At 39.4% G+C, this 15,956-nt stretch overlaps 5 protein-coding genes across 5 annotated transcripts; 2 read left to right on the forward strand and 3 right to left on the reverse strand.

Annotated features, from left to right (window-relative positions):
• Window positions 1–224: 224 nt before the first annotated feature.
• LOC101306461 (actin-depolymerizing factor 10-like) lies at window positions 225–999 on the forward strand. Its single transcript, XM_004306753.1, has 2 exons — window positions 225–484; window positions 849–999. The coding sequence occupies exons 1-2, from the start codon at window positions 237–239 to the stop codon at window positions 997–999; spliced, it is 399 nt and encodes a 132-aa protein (XP_004306801.1). The 5' UTR covers window positions 225–236.
• A 433-nt stretch (window positions 1,000–1,432) lies between these two features.
• On the reverse strand, window positions 1,433–3,756 carry LOC101306753 (O-glucosyltransferase rumi-like). Its single transcript, XM_004306754.1, has 6 exons — window positions 3,546–3,756; window positions 2,890–3,443; window positions 2,381–2,573; window positions 2,216–2,280; window positions 1,900–2,110; window positions 1,433–1,792 (listed from the first exon to the last, which is right to left on the reverse strand). Exons 1-6 carry the CDS (start codon window positions 3,738–3,740, stop codon window positions 1,433–1,435), a joined length of 1,578 nt encoding a protein of 525 aa, XP_004306802.1. The 5' UTR covers window positions 3,741–3,756.
• Window positions 3,757–5,382: 1,626 nt separating this feature from the next.
• On the reverse strand, window positions 5,383–8,513 carry LOC101298753 (tRNA-specific adenosine deaminase 1-like). The gene is made up of 11 exons (XM_004308339.1): window positions 8,330–8,513; window positions 8,110–8,230; window positions 7,826–8,019; window positions 7,676–7,747; window positions 7,392–7,505; window positions 6,994–7,163; window positions 6,842–6,918; window positions 6,625–6,741; window positions 6,454–6,541; window positions 5,851–5,965; window positions 5,383–5,738 (listed from the first exon to the last, which is right to left on the reverse strand). The coding sequence occupies exons 1-10, from the start codon at window positions 8,511–8,513 to the stop codon at window positions 5,852–5,854; spliced, it is 1,251 nt and encodes a 416-aa protein (XP_004308387.1). The 3' UTR covers window positions 5,383–5,738; window position 5,851.
• Window positions 8,514–10,432: 1,919 nt separating this feature from the next.
• LOC101307046 (uncharacterized protein At3g61260-like) lies at window positions 10,433–12,209 on the forward strand. The gene is made up of 5 exons (XM_004306755.1): window positions 10,433–10,650; window positions 10,730–10,780; window positions 10,935–11,022; window positions 11,284–11,365; window positions 11,768–12,209. The coding sequence occupies exons 1-5, from the start codon at window positions 10,476–10,478 to the stop codon at window positions 11,960–11,962; spliced, it is 591 nt and encodes a 196-aa protein (XP_004306803.1). The 5' UTR covers window positions 10,433–10,475; the 3' UTR covers window positions 11,963–12,209.
• Window positions 12,210–12,438: 229 nt separating this feature from the next.
• LOC101307334 lies at window positions 12,439–15,097 on the reverse strand. Its single transcript, XM_004306756.1, has 3 exons — window positions 14,867–15,097; window positions 13,705–13,834; window positions 12,439–13,459 (listed from the first exon to the last, which is right to left on the reverse strand). The coding sequence occupies exons 1-3, from the start codon at window positions 15,000–15,002 to the stop codon at window positions 12,703–12,705; spliced, it is 1,023 nt and encodes a 340-aa protein (XP_004306804.1). The 5' UTR covers window positions 15,003–15,097; the 3' UTR covers window positions 12,439–12,702.
• Between the last annotated feature and the right edge of the window lie 859 nt (window positions 15,098–15,956).

Below are 15,956 nucleotides of genomic sequence, written 5' to 3' on the forward strand. Positions count from 1 at the left end.
ACAACCAAGAGAATGAGAGAATATGTATGTATTATTGAGTAGGGAACCATCTCTTATATAAAGATGAGGTCATGATGTAAATTATAATAACAACCCTAGTCGGCTAATTACAAGAATGCCCACTAAGTAATAACTATTTACAACACTTATGTAGTTGTGTGGTGATATGTTATTATGAAACTTACAAGTTATACATTCCCTGAAATTGTTGGGTACAGTCGAACGCCTCGTCTGGAATGGCTGTGCATGATGATTGTAAGCTCAAGTTCTTGGAACTGAAAGCGAAGAGGAACCACCGATTCATTGTGTTCAAGATTGAGGAGAAGATACAACAGGTGATTGTAGAGAAGATTGGAGGTCCTGATGAAACCTACGAGGACTTCACTAACTCCATACCTGCTGATGAATGCCGCTATGCTGTCTATGATTTCGATTTCACAACTGAAGAGAATTGCCAGAAAAGCAAAATCTTCTTCATTTCATGGTTAGCAGCTTAGCATATTTGTAGAACATAAAAAGCATATGAACGTACTATTGATTAGAAATTTATAAGCATAGGCATATATGGGGTGTCATTACGTATTTGACAATGTTGAAGCGTCTTACTTGAATAAGCACACATACACGGTTTGATAATTTGAAATGCTTTCTGTAGAAGTACTTGGAAGCTTTTAAAACACAACAAAATACACTTCGCCATAGCATGTCGAATATCTGACATGATTGAGAACTTATGTAACTTGTTACACATAGTTCATGAACAAAGCTATTCTTCAAACACTGGTTCATTGTTCACAACTTGCTCACCCAAGATAGACCATGTATTGACTGTTTTCTGTTGTAAACAGGTCGCCTGATACGTCGAGGGTGAGAAGTAAGATGCTTTATGCAAGCTCCAAGGACAGATTCAAGAGGGAATTGGAGGGCATTCAGGTGGAGTTGCAGGCAACAGATCCTAGTGAGATGAGTTTGGATGTCATAAAAGGGCGAGCACTCTAAATCTTCATGTAGAGAATTCATTCATCCCTCACTGTCTTAATTTATGTCACAAGATGATCATCAAAGTAAATTTTCTTAGAGTTAATCGTGTGTGAGCTAATTTATAGTGAGTACTTGCATTTCAGATTAGCTGTGGATTCAAATCAAAAACATTCCTTTGCTATGGCTTATGTGATCACATTTATTTTTTGTCTACTCTCTTACGTACCTAGAAAAAATTGTACTTATTTAAAGTTGTGTTTAGTATTAGACTATTAGTAGTACAGTAGAAGTTAGAGCATGTTAGGAATTCTAAGTGTTGCATCCCAATAAACAGAACTATGGGCATGATCTTTTTGCCATCTTCAGCAATTAGGTTTGAGTTTGATCCTCTAAGCAGGGAATGTAACACACAGGAAGCGTAAGAGAACAATGTATGTGAAAAAAAGGTCCTCTATGGTTTTCTAGAATTCTGCCAATATTCATTTTCCCAATCTTCCACTTGCCTAGTTGAGTTGGCTTTTCTCTCGAGAAAACTGCGAAGAGCTTGAGGATCATACGGAGGAGGCAAAGAACATGGGATTTCATCACTAGGAGACATCACCATGGACTCCTCCATGAATTTATTCCATGTGCCAGTTGTAGGGCATGCCATTGTTTCAGAACATAGTTCGACTGCGTTAGGAGGTATCGTTGGCTTGAATTTCAAGAGCTTTGCATACTCATTCAGTACATGAAACATGTAATCATACACATAGTCCATCTTCAGATCTTCTTGTATGAAGTTGCTTGCTGCTTTCCCAATTGCCTCTGCCTGCAATATGTATTAGATTCTGATCAGGTCAAGCAGCTAATAACATAACACGTCATAGTTTTTCGTATGTGTCCATTTCTATGGTATAGAAGCCCAAGTCGACTAACCTTTTCTGTGTGATTATTACCCCATTCCACAGCAAATTTGAGAGAAGTGCACTTGCTGTTGTCCCTAATCGGCCAATAATGCTCCAATGGTAGCATGCCTCTCATGTAGAAATCGTAGAAATGAGGGTTAACATACAAGGTCATAGAATCACATGCCATTATGTATTTTTCACTCACAGACCATGCCCAGCCTTCTATATAAATTTTGTATCTGCATAAACCAAAAGTTCTCTGTATATCAGCTATTTGAAGTGGGGAAACGAGGTAAAAGATTAAACTGTCAAGATGAAATTTCAATTTGAATTCAGAATGCTACCTGTGCTTGCATTGGTCTTCTAAGCTGGACTGCTTGTATCCTTCTTTGGATTCTTTTTCCCAGTTCTGAAGTTCAGTGAGCAATTTATCATTTGGTGTTTAAAACTAAAAGCCAAGAAAGTTACATTCATATGTGACTAGATATAGTTGGGTAGTTAATATATACCTGAATGTATAGGAGTGTATTCCAGTCATTTTGGTCTGAAACGTTGCATTTGAGAAGGTCTTTCCTGGTTGGAGCAACATTTGGGTTACCTTTCCAGTAAGCATAGGGCACCCTATCCTTCCACTTTGTTCTTTTATTGCCTTCCTTTATTTTTGGCAGTAAGTTTTTCCATGGCTTTATATTGGTCTCCGCCCTACCCAAATTTAAAACTTGTTGTCAAATTGATGCTTGTTGTCATTTCAATAGAAACCATTAAATTGATGCTTCGAAATTCCTCTATTTTGGCTTCTTTTTTTCTATGCAATATGCTACATATGTGAGAGTATTCGAACACTGTCGGAAGCAAAAATTGCGAGAGTGCAAGAGCATTTGAACAATCGTAATATAACATTTGAACACCCTCTCAAATTATGCAATATGTCACCTAAATTTGAATGGACAGATTAAAACAACAAAACAGAAATTAAGGGACTTCACATGCAAACATAGTGTAAGACAGAAACAGTTACCAGCCCCAAAAAGACCAATCTGGGAACACAATGTCCAAGCTGCCTTCATCGGCGCAGTATCGGAAAACAGGAGGTGGGCCTGCATTTGGTCCCTGAAAGTCTCTTGATCGGACCACAGGCCGATCATCACAGTCGAACATGATCTCCAAGTCAGGCAATCTACCAGGGTATACCCTTAGAAGCTGCAAAATACCCCATAATGTAAACATGTCCCTAGTTTGTATGGACTGCCTATACTTCTCTAGGTAGGCCTTGCCGTCCACGATCACGAGCCTAAAATGTGCCGTCCTGCGCGCTCGCTCCACCATGTCCCTAGTGATTCCTGTCTCTCTCCACGGCCGTAGATCTTCGTGGATCCATCGGAAGTATGCTGGGCATGTGACATTTGATGGAAGGTTAGGATTTGTAGGGTTGTGTTTGCTAGGGTAGGTTCTTGGACAAGTTTGTGTGACATTTGTGTCTGTGGTACATTGGAGTGGGAATTCAATGGTTTTGGGTATTGTTGTTGTTGGTGTTAGGATTGATTTGTTAGAAGAAGCACCTGAAAATATAAACTGAGGAGAGCAAATCATGAAACTAAACTTCATATACTAATAATGGGACTGTTTATACTGAAACTTCATGCATGGTAAGCATAGGAGTTCAATTAAACTTACAGAGTCAATATCAACACTCCAGCCTGCACCATACACCAGCGCAGCAACAAAGAAGAACAACAAGAACAAGAAGGCAATAGTCGTAAATGTTGCGCTTCTCTTCTTCAATGGCTGCCAACTTGATCCTGCAATATGCCTATGCAACCCTGACCCGTCCAAGATATCATACAAATGCTTCGCATTGTTCCTCTTCATCTCTATGCATGCAGATTGATTTGCAGCTGGCTTAGCCTTCCCTAACAAAACCTCAAGAGCCTTGCTCAGTTTCTTCTTTCTTGTTTATTGGATTTATGACTCTCAGTCTCTGTGGGACTTGAAAGTCCTATTAGCATGGAAGTGATATATAACGGATGTAGATATTTGCAAACGCATTCTTCAAGTCTGTGGTTTCTTACTTTGAAAGGGTTAAGTCACGTTTTCTAACCCACAATATGCTCCATAATCAAATGCAGAATCCCTTGTATAACACAAGAAAAAAACTCCCCAGCTAGTCGTAGTCTTGGCCTAACTGGCCAACCAGGCCAAAGCAATTTGCGTCTTTCTATAAATCTTGGAAATGGGACTACACTACGTTATGTCCAGATCAAATTTCCAATGTGCCCTTGTCTGCATTTCAGAAGCTAACTTATGTTGGTGGTTCCAGAAGGAGCTGAAGAGGGCAACTTTGTCTTTCGTTGATACTCTATTGACTTAGCTAGGTAGGCTTAGTTTGGCCGAGTGGGATTAGGCACTTTCCCAGTAAACAAGGGTACTACAATTTGCAGCATATTGATTTTGATTCACATTCTTGGGATTAAACAAAGTCAATGGTGAGATTAAGTTTAAGCTGATCTTGTTAATCACTCAATGAGAAACTTAATCCTTTCGCAAATTCATTCAGGAGCCATAGTTGAACAGAAACGATCACATGGTTTGTGGTTAAGTAGAGACTAATAAATCACATGGTTTTCGCTTCGTTAGCCTGTGATTATAACTGTTATAAGCTTCATTACGCAAGAGTTACAAGGATGATCAACGTGTTAAGAAGGGGTAAGTTAGTCAAGGGCGTAAACTAATGACAGTTAAAGTGACTAGCAGTTGCAGAGAAATGCAGTTCAGTTTTGCTTGCATATTTACTATTCATGCTGTTGAACGTGAAATGAAAAACATGAACTGATATGGTGGCGTGCCAAGCAAATTGTAAGGTAAGAGTAACGGGAGCCATCTTCCTCATTCACTTATTCGATACCCCGGCTTAAGATCCACCTTATAGGGATGTCTTGCTGAGTTTCCTTCCTCCCACCATGACGGTCAGAGTTTCGCTTCTAACAGCCGGCGTGAATCCGCTCGTCCCTTACTCCCTCGTGTGTGATGGATCTACAGATACTAGTGAATCACACACCAACTCTGCGAAAGGGAGTACAGTTGCATCCATCTCACAGAAATGTACTCTTACTTTGTGTGCAATTACTAGTAGGTTGGACTCGTGGGGCTAGGGTTAGGCTTACCATCACAACTAATGCCGTGCAACTTACTCTTTGATTAACAAGTCAATGGATTATAAAAAAAGAACAAGTCTATGGATTACCAGGGTGAAGTTCAAATGACTTGGGAAGTTGAGAGTAACGAGTACATAACCTGTAAAACTCCTTTGCTTCTTTGGCTCTCCCTAGGCACTCACATTAGGGGGACAAAGAACCAATCTTCGGGTGCGTTAAATACTCCTGGAGTTGACAAGAACATCATTAATTATATGTTAAGAGCTGAAGGTAGAGAAAAACTGTAATTAACAAATGGTGCATTAGTGATAAGTGCAAGAAAGATACAGATTCAAGCTATATTCTTCTAATTTTTCTTGCCTGTTCGAACAATTCATCTAACACCTCCTAGTTGAGTGTTTTACAATCAATCACAAGATGGCTTAAGCCACATTATCAGACTCCACATGTCCGCTTGAAGGGTGAAAATCAAACTGAGCTCTAATACCAATTCGCACTAGAAAGTGTGAGAGCCAACATTAACCTTGAATCTGTCATCAAACATTTCTCCAGAAAAATGTGTCATTTGTGCAGCAACATGCTCTTGAAGGCAGAGACAGGTGAAGCAATGACATTTTCTGAGTTAGTAACTTGGACACAGCTCATGAGTTCATATGATATCCTTATCCTCAAAGCTCGTAGAAACCCTTTCTAGCCAGTAATGAGTAACCTGAAACTGCAAACCTAGAAACGTTAGCCCCAGCTAATACTCAATTTCACTATAAAGATCACAAGATGTGCTGGGCCATTACTAACTGTGGATAATGATTGAGCAGTACATAACTGACCTCACTCTCCCATAGCAGAGAATGTCTCCAAATCTGGGGGCTTCAATAGCCAATTACTAAAGGTATGTGTTCTTTTTAGAACTTTTGACGTTGCATTGTATTCATAAGCCCTTTCCTGCATGAAGAATCCAGGTCAAAAGTTAATGGATGATAAGTGATGGCCACTAATTCACACCTTGCTAGTAGTTAGCTAAGAAACTCTTCTTTCTACACTCTATTTTGGCTATTTCATAATGAATGACACCAGTGTAGATGGCCACATAACTAAATAGTTTCACACAAAATTGAGCAGAAGGTTATCTATAGACATCTGATATCACTTTGAACATTAGTTCATTGTGTTTTGTTTTATAATATAGACACTGATTCTACTCAAAGAGTAACAATCAACGTCAAAGCTTCACAAATAAATACAAGCACACTACAATGTCAACACCTAAAGCTCTTACACCTGCTCAGTACAAACCAGTACCACAACTTAGCTCTTACATTGTCTAATGTCATGGATTGTAGTCATTTCATTTTAAACAAACTTCCCATAACTACTGTATTGCCCACATAAGTAAAACTTAATCAAAACAAAATACAGAATACTGATTCTACCTTGATTTCTCGATATGAAATCTCATTAACATGGATTTTGGTGGGGCATTCATTTCTTAGGGACAAGAACATCTCCAAAAGCCGCTTTCTGTCATATAGTACAAACAAAATGTTAATGACAGTAAGTGCCTTGCATAAATAATCTATTCTGAAACACAGTTGTTGCCCTACTTGCATATAGGGGATTCAGTAGACGGACTGCGTGCCCCTTTTGCAGCGCCTTGCTTCCTTCCTATGGTTCCAAGAATGACTTCATGCAAACCAGATTTATTCCAACATATTGAATACCTGTGAATCAAATTATGATCAAATCAGTGGTAACCAAACAGTTGCAGGATGACTTTGCATTAAATCCATTCAGAAGATGTCAAATTAAACAACAGAATACCCGCATGTTATAGTGGTCAAAGCGGTCTCAGAATGTTGAAATTCCTTTGGTGGCATTGGAGCTTCCAAGAGTAGTGGCTGCCAGTGGCATTAGCATAGACACTCACAAAAACCTTTACATTCTCAATAACACAAAGTAGACACTTCACAGACCTGGTTGACTTGGAAAGGACTGGTCAGCTCACTGGATAATGGTAGGACACGATCATGCAGAGCTTGTTTCAGACAATCAACCACAAGAACCTTCTCAGAGTTGTTAGGGGATTGTCCAACAGTAATGGAAGAAAGGTATACTGGTTGAAGAAAGAAGGAAAGCAAAGCTCCTGACAAAAGATATCAAATTCTCTCATTAACCTATAACTACTAGTGCAATCATTCAAGTATTGTAAGTATAACAAGCATAAACACCGTACACTATATGACGTGCAAGCATGCCTCATCTAAGACAAATCAAGTACGTAGTTTACAGCATTCAGTTCAAATAACCTCACAACAAATTGTCAAAATTGGGGGACTGACTGAACATGGACAAGATAGATCAAAGAACGAACCTTGAACTCCAACGACATTCCAACGGGCTATCTTGTCAGAGCAACTAACTGATAATGTTGTATCCCCACGGCCAGGCTTTCTTTGAACCGTGCCAATTAGTTGTGAAGCGTCACCTGAAAAACATATCACAAATGCAGATGCTCTGTCACCAACTCTCATGCCAAGACTAACGATTCCTTTCACAAAAGAAAGTAATGAGTAATGACATTCACTATATACATAAACTCTTTTCCAGCAAAGTATTTACAGCAGCAAAACGAGGACAAGCTCAAAGCTCGTTTACCATTGTTTATGCCTCCAGTAGGTGAGACATTCTTCACTGGAGACAACAGAGAACTCGGCGAAGCAATCCCACCTGCAAGAAACAACACTTAGTACACTCCAAAACTCAAGAAAAAGCTCTTCATTTTCTGTTTACAATCCAAAAACTTACAAGGCAGTTGCGATATATACATGTGCAATTTCCAACCCTTCCTCATTACGTATTTCCTTTCTCCACCACCACCATCCGGTTCCAATTCGAAAACAAACTTTTTCGCATCATCATTTCGCAACCGTTTGCTTGCATTGTCATCTCTTTCCTCGCTATAAATTTGCGAAACACATCCAATCTGTGCATAGAAGAACCTATAACACACATTACACCTATAACTTAGAAACAACACAAGGCACATTCCATACAAACAGAAACCGGAATGAACTGAACGCCAAGAGCACCTGATCAAAGAGCGGCGAGCGATGACCTCAGCGTGGGAATCGTTGACGACATCGCCGCGGGGGGTGAGGAGTGAGCAGCCGACGCATTTGGTCCCGGTTCCCAATGCTACCACTTCTAATTCTGACCAATCGAATTTTCGAAAAATGAAATGAATGAATGATTCAGAGACGGTTTTGATTTACGATGAGAGTGAAGGGAAGGAGGAAGTAGAGAGAAGACCTTGGAGAGGAGAGGAGAGGAGGAAGGCGGCCAAAACGGTCACTTCGCCGCCCTGAGGCTTCCCTTTCTTTGGGAGCGAGTTGTAGAGTGAGAGCACCCTGTCTGAAACTCTTTGGCCCCAGTGCGAGTCTGGAAAGGAAGAAGGACAAAACGACGGCGTTTCGAGGCGGGGAGGTGAGGTCATGCTTGCGTGGGGGTGGACCGGTGGTAGGGGGAAGCTCCGGCGAGGTAAAGAGTAAATAGTTAAGCCGGTGAGGGTCTACAAAAGCCCTTCCCAGTCTATTAATATTTAATAAGTCAGCTTTTTGCTTGGGTGGTTTAATCAGGACCGTCAAAATTTATGCATTGATTGCATTCTACCGTAGATTATCTTCACCTAATGTTGACCAACTTACCATATAGTTGTAGACTAGCTTCTGATCAATGCAAACTAGTGTGAAAGAACATTAGATTTTAGGATTAGAAGTGTGAAAATTCTTACACACGTCGAGGTTTTAAGTGAATCGATATTTAAAATACAATTTGAGCCATTCATTTGATTAGATCTCTATATGAACTGATATTAATATTAACACTGTTCATATTTGTTACATTCTTTACGCGTTTACATGTCGTATCATAAAAATGTTAAAAATTTTATAATAAAAATATTAGAAAAGCTATCAAAATCTATTAAAAGTCTAACAAATCTTAGTAAGTTGTGGGTCATGTCGGACCATGGTGCCTCATTGATGGGATTTGATCATGAGTTATGTTGATCAAGTAACCCTTAATGCCTAATTATAAGATACTTAAAGAGAAGTATAAAGTTGTATTATGTGGGCTGTAAACTGTAAAGTTGTCTAATTAGGACCAAAGGCAATATCAAAGTGCTTAATCCAGCAACAAAAGGCAATGATCTTGGGATTTAGACAGGTAAAGACAGCAGGTTGAGAGATATTAGCAAAGATGCAAAGCACCCAAAGCAAAATTTTGGAGTAATCAAAGCAAATGAAGTGGGGGGGCTGGTTCTTGTTCTAGCTTCTTCTCTGGATACTATTCTCTATATTTGATGCTGCCAGCTGGCGGACAGCGCAGTGCTCCACATAACTGCAAGAACATGGTGAGTAATCTAATCTCAGCTGTCATTTGCTGATTGCTTTGCTCTGTAGCAGGGACGCCTCCCCCCTCCAGGCGCGTGTAACTCACTTTTCTCTGTTTTCAGTTTTGTATTTATCTTAATATTTTAGACAAAAATTAAATTTAAACTTACATTTTCATCAAAAACATACTGAAAAATCTAAAACTCGCTTTGTAGCGGACTTGTAGACCACTAGAAACACTCTTTCAAGAGTGGTTAGTAGATATCTCGTGACATAACTCCTTAAAGAGATCTAAACAGAAAAGTAAACTCATGATTACGATTTTTCAAAAAATTCTTGATCTAAGCTTTTCTATAGAAAGCAAGTCAAACATACGTTCATGCCTAGATTTGATTATTCATAACTATTTAATATGACGACAAGATTGTGAGAATCGTTAATAGAAATAATTTTCAACGACATTATAAATATTGTGATTTACCGTTCATAGCATTTTTCATTTCATACACTTAAGTTGAGAGCTAAAAAGCTTGATTTGATTATTTGAGCTAAGCAATGTCACTTTCATATTATGTTATTTGAAGGATATTTAGAGAGTTTATGCACCGAACCAAAATAATCATTAGAATTCTAATCATTTAACTTATCATCATGAATTTCATTTTTATTTTCTGATCAATATTCAAAAGCATAGCAACTACAGAGAATCTATTCTTAGAAAAAGAAAAGAAAAAAATAAAAAAAATTGGAATTTTGGTGTCCCCGCGTTTGGTACGCGCGTAGGAAAACCCCGCCACAATGATGTCACTTCGGATACCCGCCTCTGCCGACAAAATCATATCCCAGGCGCGTCCACGTGGCGCAACTCCACCACCTTAAATCCCCGTCGACATGAATTCCAAGCCCCATATCGACCGCCCGATCCACTGATCCCCCAAATCCAACGGCCCTAAACCCTCGCGTCCACCGCATACACCCTCGATCACTCGGATATTTATACACAACGAAAACTCGCTGGTGTGAGTTATCCGTTACATAATTGAAACTGAGCTGAACAAAAAAAAATGGAAGAGGAGCTCAAGAAAGTCGAAACCGAGCCTACTCCGGCGCCGGAGCCGCCTCTGGCCTCCGCCCCCGATGTCACTGTGGAGAAGGAGAAGGAGAAGGAGAAGGCTTTGCTTCCACCTCCACCTGGTGCTGTTGATGACTCCAAAGCTCTAGCTGTTGTTGAGCCTGAAAGTAAGTTTTTCTCTATGGTAGAGTAGAAAGTATAAAAGTTTACTATGTGATACTAAAAGGGTTACTTTTTTGGTCACAGAGGTTCCTGAGACCATTGCTAAAAAGCCCTCAGGAGGATCACATGATAGAGGTGATTAGTTTTCTTCGTCGTAGTGAGAATTGAACCTATGATCTCTGTTTCGTATATTGGTTAATTATTTTGGTTATGTTCTAGAGTTTGTTTGAGAAATTGAGATTATTATTTATGTGGTGTGTTGTTAATGGTGGTTTTTGTTTTTATTCAGATGTGGCTCTTGCAAACCTTGAGAAGGAAAAGAGTATGTCTTTTGTGAGGGCATGGGAAGATAGTGAGAAGGATAAGGCAGAGAACAAGTAAGGCCATGAATTTTTTTTTACCTCTCAGATTAATTCATTTTCAACTAGTGCTGTCACTGTTGTGGGTTTCATTGGTGATGTATGCCAATTTGGTTGTGTGTTTTTAACCATGAGAGGCACTATACAGACTGAATTGTAACCAGTTCATGTTGTTACTTGGGGAAATGAAACTTTTTGACTCTGCAGTTTGATGTTGCAGTTTTTCGATTATATGAGTAGTTTCATTTTCTGATGACTGGATGAAATTGTGTCAAACAGGGCCGAAAAGAGGCTCTCAACGGTTACTGCATGGGAAAACACCAAGAAGGCAGCTATTGAAGCCAAACTGAGAAGCATGGAGGTAAATTCTTATTCCACTCTAGTTCTGTTTGGTTTTAGATTCATCCACACAATGTTGAACTTTATGGTCCATCTAAAAACCCCATTCCCGTTCTTTGATTTTCCTGTCTAGACTGTTTAGGATAAGTGGTGGCTTTATAATATTTTTGACAAAACAGATTCTTTGACCTTACAAATGTGCCTGTAGAATTGATCTCTTATGTAATTAGTATCACAAATATGACTAGATGCACCTTCTTCTTGATCCATATATCACACTTGTCTGCTTGATGGTGAAATGACATTAGCACTTAATGCAGAACCAACAAGTCTTTGAGTTGAAACCAAGTTAAATGAGTTTGAAGCAATTTGTTAGAGTTTCTTCAAGTTTAATTCAAATATAACAAACTTTGAATGCTACCAGGAAAAACTGGAGAAGAAAAAGGCACAGTATGCGGAAAAAATGAAAAACCAAATTGCCCTGCTTCACAAACAAGCAGATGAAAAGAGGGCTATGATTCAAGCAGAGAGAGGGCAAGAACTTCTCAAGGCAGAGGAAATGGCCGCTAAATACCGTGCAACTGGTGGCGTTCCAAAGAAGTTCCTTGGCTGTTTTTGAAGCAGTAGTTTGAGTCTGGTTTGGAAACAGTTAATGTAGCTTCTGGTTTTTCTTGTGTATATGTTTCTTTTCTGTTTGTTGTCCATGTCATTTTGTGTGAAAACCTGATTGAAAAATTCAGCAACTGTTCATTATATTCATCTCTGTATAGGAAGTGTATTTCGTTTGTGAAATCAGTTTGCTATTTTTGATTTGATTGTATTTTTTTGTTTCAGTAATGAGATAGATAACTCTACTCTTTCTTCTTGCAATCCCAACTTATTTCATGTTTACAGTCTGTTTTCTGCTCATGGTTTCACTATTTGTTTCACTGCAATGAGTCTGGTAAACTCTCATTGATCCGTAACACAAAGTTCACAATGATGCTAATAATTCCAAATCTTCTTTGTCCAATTGATGAGTACATAGGTCATGTATGAGATGGCAAGCAACTAAACCAGATATCATAACATGGCATAACATTTTCACCAGAAGATAAAGCATCTGGAAACATGGAATATTAGTACCTGATACCATCTAGGTTACATGAGATGTCTGAAACGATTGTGGAATCTGTAACTACTATACATACAGAATCCTAGCACACTGAATTTGTTAAGCAGTCCTACCAACCCACAAGTAGCAGCAGCACTGCTCTAACATTAAGCCAAAAATTAGGAACAGAACCCTTCACCCTTGCTCTCTCACTAGTCTGAAAGATAATATAGGAAGCAGCTACCATAAAGCAAAACGTAAGAGAGTTACAAAAGAAGTTTGAACGCCTGCTTTGAATCAGAGAGGGGAAAAAAGGCATTTTCTATCTTGGCCGAAGTACTTGTTGCATAGTCATTCATATCGTCTTCTAAGAAGCTCATGTCATTGTTAATGGGGTAATCCAGCAGCATATCCATTGCAGATTCTGATGAGTCATCTAATTTGTTGGAGCTTGAAGAGTCAGAACCGCGTATCATCACATTTTCAGTGTTGCACTTGTAAATCCTGTAGATCATATCTTCACCAGTAACGGACTTGATAACCTTGTATTTTACATCTTCATCTTGAGTGGCTGCCATGGTTGACGACCCCATAAAGCAATGGCCAATTTCTGTTGTTACAGCCGAGATTGATCCACACTTCCCTGAAGAAGATGCCTCAGAGATGGGGCTATCAGATGGAGTTTTACCTGCTATGGGGAGCTTTCGGAATGACTCTCCAACCTCAGAGTACCATAAGCGCAGGAAGTAGTCCGAGTCAGATTTCTCCAGAAATGGGGTACTGAACTGTGATGACTCCCTTGACAGCCTAGCCTCGGCTTCAAGCCTAGCACTCTCCCACTGTGCCATGTGGCGTGTCGTGGTGGAAGCTGATGTTTTGGAAGTTGAACCGTCAGGGGTAAAGGGCTCGTGATTTTGTGGATTGATCCCCATGCGGATAAGGCGCTTCCTCAGGTGCGTGTTCCATAAGTTCTTGATCTCATTGTCAGTTCGTCCAGGTAACTGAGATGCTATAGCAGCCCACCTGAAATTATTTTTGATACAAGTTACAACCAAGACAACTAGAAACAGGATATACGAAAGTTATACATGACCATTATACATACAATTCGTAAATGCTCAATCTGAAAAAGGTTGTAAACTAAGACGCCGCAATCGAGTTATCGTTCACAGTAAAGGATAAATTAATCCTGCGGTTTCATATACTGAGACTTAACACGGTAAACAAACACCGAATAGGTTTTTTGCCAAACAGGCAATAAAACAGACCTGTTTCCAAGCATGCCATGGAGCTGAATGATTAGCTTCTCTTCTTCCTCAGTAAATGGGCCACGCTTAATGTCTGGTCTAAGATAATTTGTCCACCTGAGTCGGCAACTCTTACCACATCGAAGAAGGCCTATTCAAGCAGAAAATCATAAAGATCTGTTGAGTATATGCTATAACTCAATAATTTGTTTCAAACAAAACTTCCAGAAAAATTGACTTGATATTACACTACAAACAACTACAGGGAAAGGAGAGAAAAATTAGGGAACATGAAAATAATCAAAGCCATTATATGAAGAGAAGTGGCATATGGACAAACAAACATGCCCAAAAAACCAGAAGAAGATATTAACATTTTTGAAGATGATTATCCCTCTGGTTCAGAAAAGACTTCAGACGAGTAGTGAAAGCCTGTCTTCTGAACTAACTATGCTCATTGCTCAATATTTAGACTTTCAGAACCACTACATAGCTATGGACATGTTAAAGGGGAAGTTGGCTGTAATTTTGCTTGATTCTCGGTTTATCCACACAAATGCAGAAGAAAAAAGAGAAAAGAACAAGCAGAAGTAACAAAGTAAGCAGATTTCATTTTGCAAGCTAAAAGATGTTATCCAACTTATCAAAATAGAACATCAACCCTAATGGTAAAAAAGGTTGCTGTAATTTTGCTGAATCATCCACCCATACACAAAAGATAAAGAAGAACAAGGTAACAAAGAAGAAGATTTGACTAGAAAACCAGTAGATGCTACCCAACTTACCAAAAAAGATAAAAATTTCAGCAAGACCAAAGGGTTAGAAGGGTTGGTCTTCATCATAATTCATCAAAGTTCAAACAAAGCTACATGACTCTTGAGAATAGGAAGAAAAGCTTGCAACTTTGGGGTTTAGCACTTTCAAGTAGATATCAATCACTTTACATCCTATGAAAAACAAAGAAACTCTACTTTGATTCCACAAAACAAGTAGCCAAAAACAACTTTTTGGGTTCCAAAATCTTCAAAAGGCTAGGGTCTTTTTCTCTGGTTCCAGAAAGCTACAAACTCAAACAACTTTTGGGTCTCAAAAGCTAAGAACTTTATCATCAACATGTCAACATGGACCAAATCACAGATAGAACAATCAGCATTACACAGAGAGAAGTGAAAGAAATCTAAACCTGCATGCTGTGGGAGAGATCTCCAGCTGCCATGTCCCTTATTCTTGTTGATGTAATTGACAAGAATCTCATCCTCATCAGGAGTCCATGGACCTCTCTTCAGCCCATCCTTGTCACAACATGGAGTCCTTCCCATCTCTCTCTAGATTTTAATTCCAAACAGATAAAACAGAGAGAGAGAGAGAAGGAAATCACAACCACCACCAACACAAAGCACAAACCCACCACTACCAAACCCCCAAGTCCCCCCAAACAATTAAAGAACACCCCAAAGCAAGACCCTTTAAAGCTAGCCCCCAGAAGTCTTTAGTTCTAGAGTTTTGGTTATTAAATGCTGGTGTTTGATATCTTCTATCTGAAGCCAAAAGAACAGTGATGCTAAATAATGGATGTGGGCTTTGTCTCAATAGCCAAATGAAATCAAAGCTCTCTCTCTCTCTCTCTCTCTCTCTCTCTCAGCTGTTATGAAGCTGTCTCTGGCAATAAATGTGCTGGGGTTTGGGTTTCAGAGAGAAAGGAGGAAAGGAAAGGAAATTTGAAGCATCACTGTAAAGAGCAACTCTTGGGCCCTAAACAATGCAAGAGAGACTTAAATGGTTTGGGATTTTTCTCATTTTTGAGGTTTTCAACTTTTCATTTACACTCAACTGGTAAGAGAGAGAGACCAACTCACCAAGGCATTAATGTTGGGATTCTCTCCACCCAGGAAGACAGAGTGAAATTTAATGAGGAGCATTAATGGGGAAGACAGTGACTTGCTGCTGCAGAGTACGGACACACAGAGAACATGATTTGACTGGTGCTTAGACTTGGTTATTAAGTCTGGCTGGTCTTGGTTGCTGTGGAGAAAAATAGGGAACAGGAAATTTGGGTTGTGTTCTGGAGTTGATGAGAGCACAGAGGTAGAGATACTACTCTGGTTTGGTTGGTTAAGTTTTTGAGTGGGGAAGAAGGAAAGGAGTGTGGTTTTTGGTTTGACTCACTACTGCATGTACGAGAGCAATTTGGGGAAAAAGCCAAGTTGACTGGGATATCTGGCACAGTGACCTCTGTGCTGACACGTTAGTAGTCGGTTGAATTCAAGTTTCTA

Source organism: Fragaria vesca, linkage group LG7 (assembly GCF_000184155.1).
Source record: "Fragaria vesca subsp. vesca linkage group LG7, FraVesHawaii_1.0, whole genome shotgun sequence".
NCBI lineage: Eukaryota > Viridiplantae > Streptophyta > Magnoliopsida > Rosales > Rosaceae > Fragaria > Fragaria vesca.

What these genes read in the sequence shown, in the direction of transcription:
- LOC101307046 (XM_004306755.1), top strand. Translation starts at nt 10,476, where the DNA reads ATGGAAGAGGAGCTCAAGAAAGTCGAAACCGAGCCTACTCCGGCGCCG. An exon ending in AAGGATAAGGCAGAGAACAA is followed by an intron (nt 11,023 to 11,283) that starts GTAAGGCCATGA and finishes TGTGTCAAACAG; the next exon opens with GGCCGAAAAGAGGCTCTCAA. An exon ending in CCAAACTGAGAAGCATGGAG is followed by an intron (nt 11,366 to 11,767) that starts GTAAATTCTTAT and finishes GAATGCTACCAG; the next exon opens with GAAAAACTGGAGAAGAAAAA.
- LOC101306753 (XM_004306754.1), bottom strand. Translation starts at nt 3,740, where the DNA reads ATGAAGAGGAACAATGCGAAGCATTTGTATGATATCTTGGACGGGTCA. An exon ending in GGAGTGTTGATATTGACTCT is followed by an intron (nt 3,444 to 3,545) that starts GTAAGTTTAATT and finishes TGCTCTCCTCAG; the next exon opens with TTTATATTTTCAGGTGCTTC. An exon ending in ATACACTCCTATACATTCAG is followed by an intron (nt 2,281 to 2,380) that starts GTATATATTAAC and finishes ACTGAACTTCAG; the next exon opens with AACTGGGAAAAAGAATCCAA.
- LOC101298753 (XM_004308339.1), bottom strand. Translation starts at nt 8,513, where the DNA reads ATGACCTCACCTCCCCGCCTCGAAACGCCGTCGTTTTGTCCTTCTTCC. An exon ending in GCTCGCCGCTCTTTGATCAG is followed by an intron (nt 8,020 to 8,109) that starts GTGCTCTTGGCG and finishes TGTGTGTTATAG; the next exon opens with GTTCTTCTATGCACAGATTG. An exon ending in GTATATATCGCAACTGCCTT is followed by an intron (nt 7,748 to 7,825) that starts GTAAGTTTTTGG and finishes TGTTTCTTGCAG; the next exon opens with GTGGGATTGCTTCGCCGAGT.
- LOC101306461 (XM_004306753.1), top strand. Translation starts at nt 237, where the DNA reads ATGGCTGTGCATGATGATTGTAAGCTCAAGTTCTTGGAACTGAAAGCG. An exon ending in AAAATCTTCTTCATTTCATG is followed by an intron (nt 485 to 848) that starts GTTAGCAGCTTA and finishes TGTTGTAAACAG; the next exon opens with GTCGCCTGATACGTCGAGGG.
- LOC101307334 (XM_004306756.1), bottom strand. Translation starts at nt 15,002, where the DNA reads ATGGGAAGGACTCCATGTTGTGACAAGGATGGGCTGAAGAGAGGTCCA. An exon ending in ATCTCTCCCACAGCATGCAG is followed by an intron (nt 13,835 to 14,866) that starts GTTTAGATTTCT and finishes CTGCTTGAATAG; the next exon opens with GCCTTCTTCGATGTGGTAAG. An exon ending in CATGGCATGCTTGGAAACAG is followed by an intron (nt 13,460 to 13,704) that starts GTCTGTTTTATT and finishes AAATAATTTCAG; the next exon opens with GTGGGCTGCTATAGCATCTC.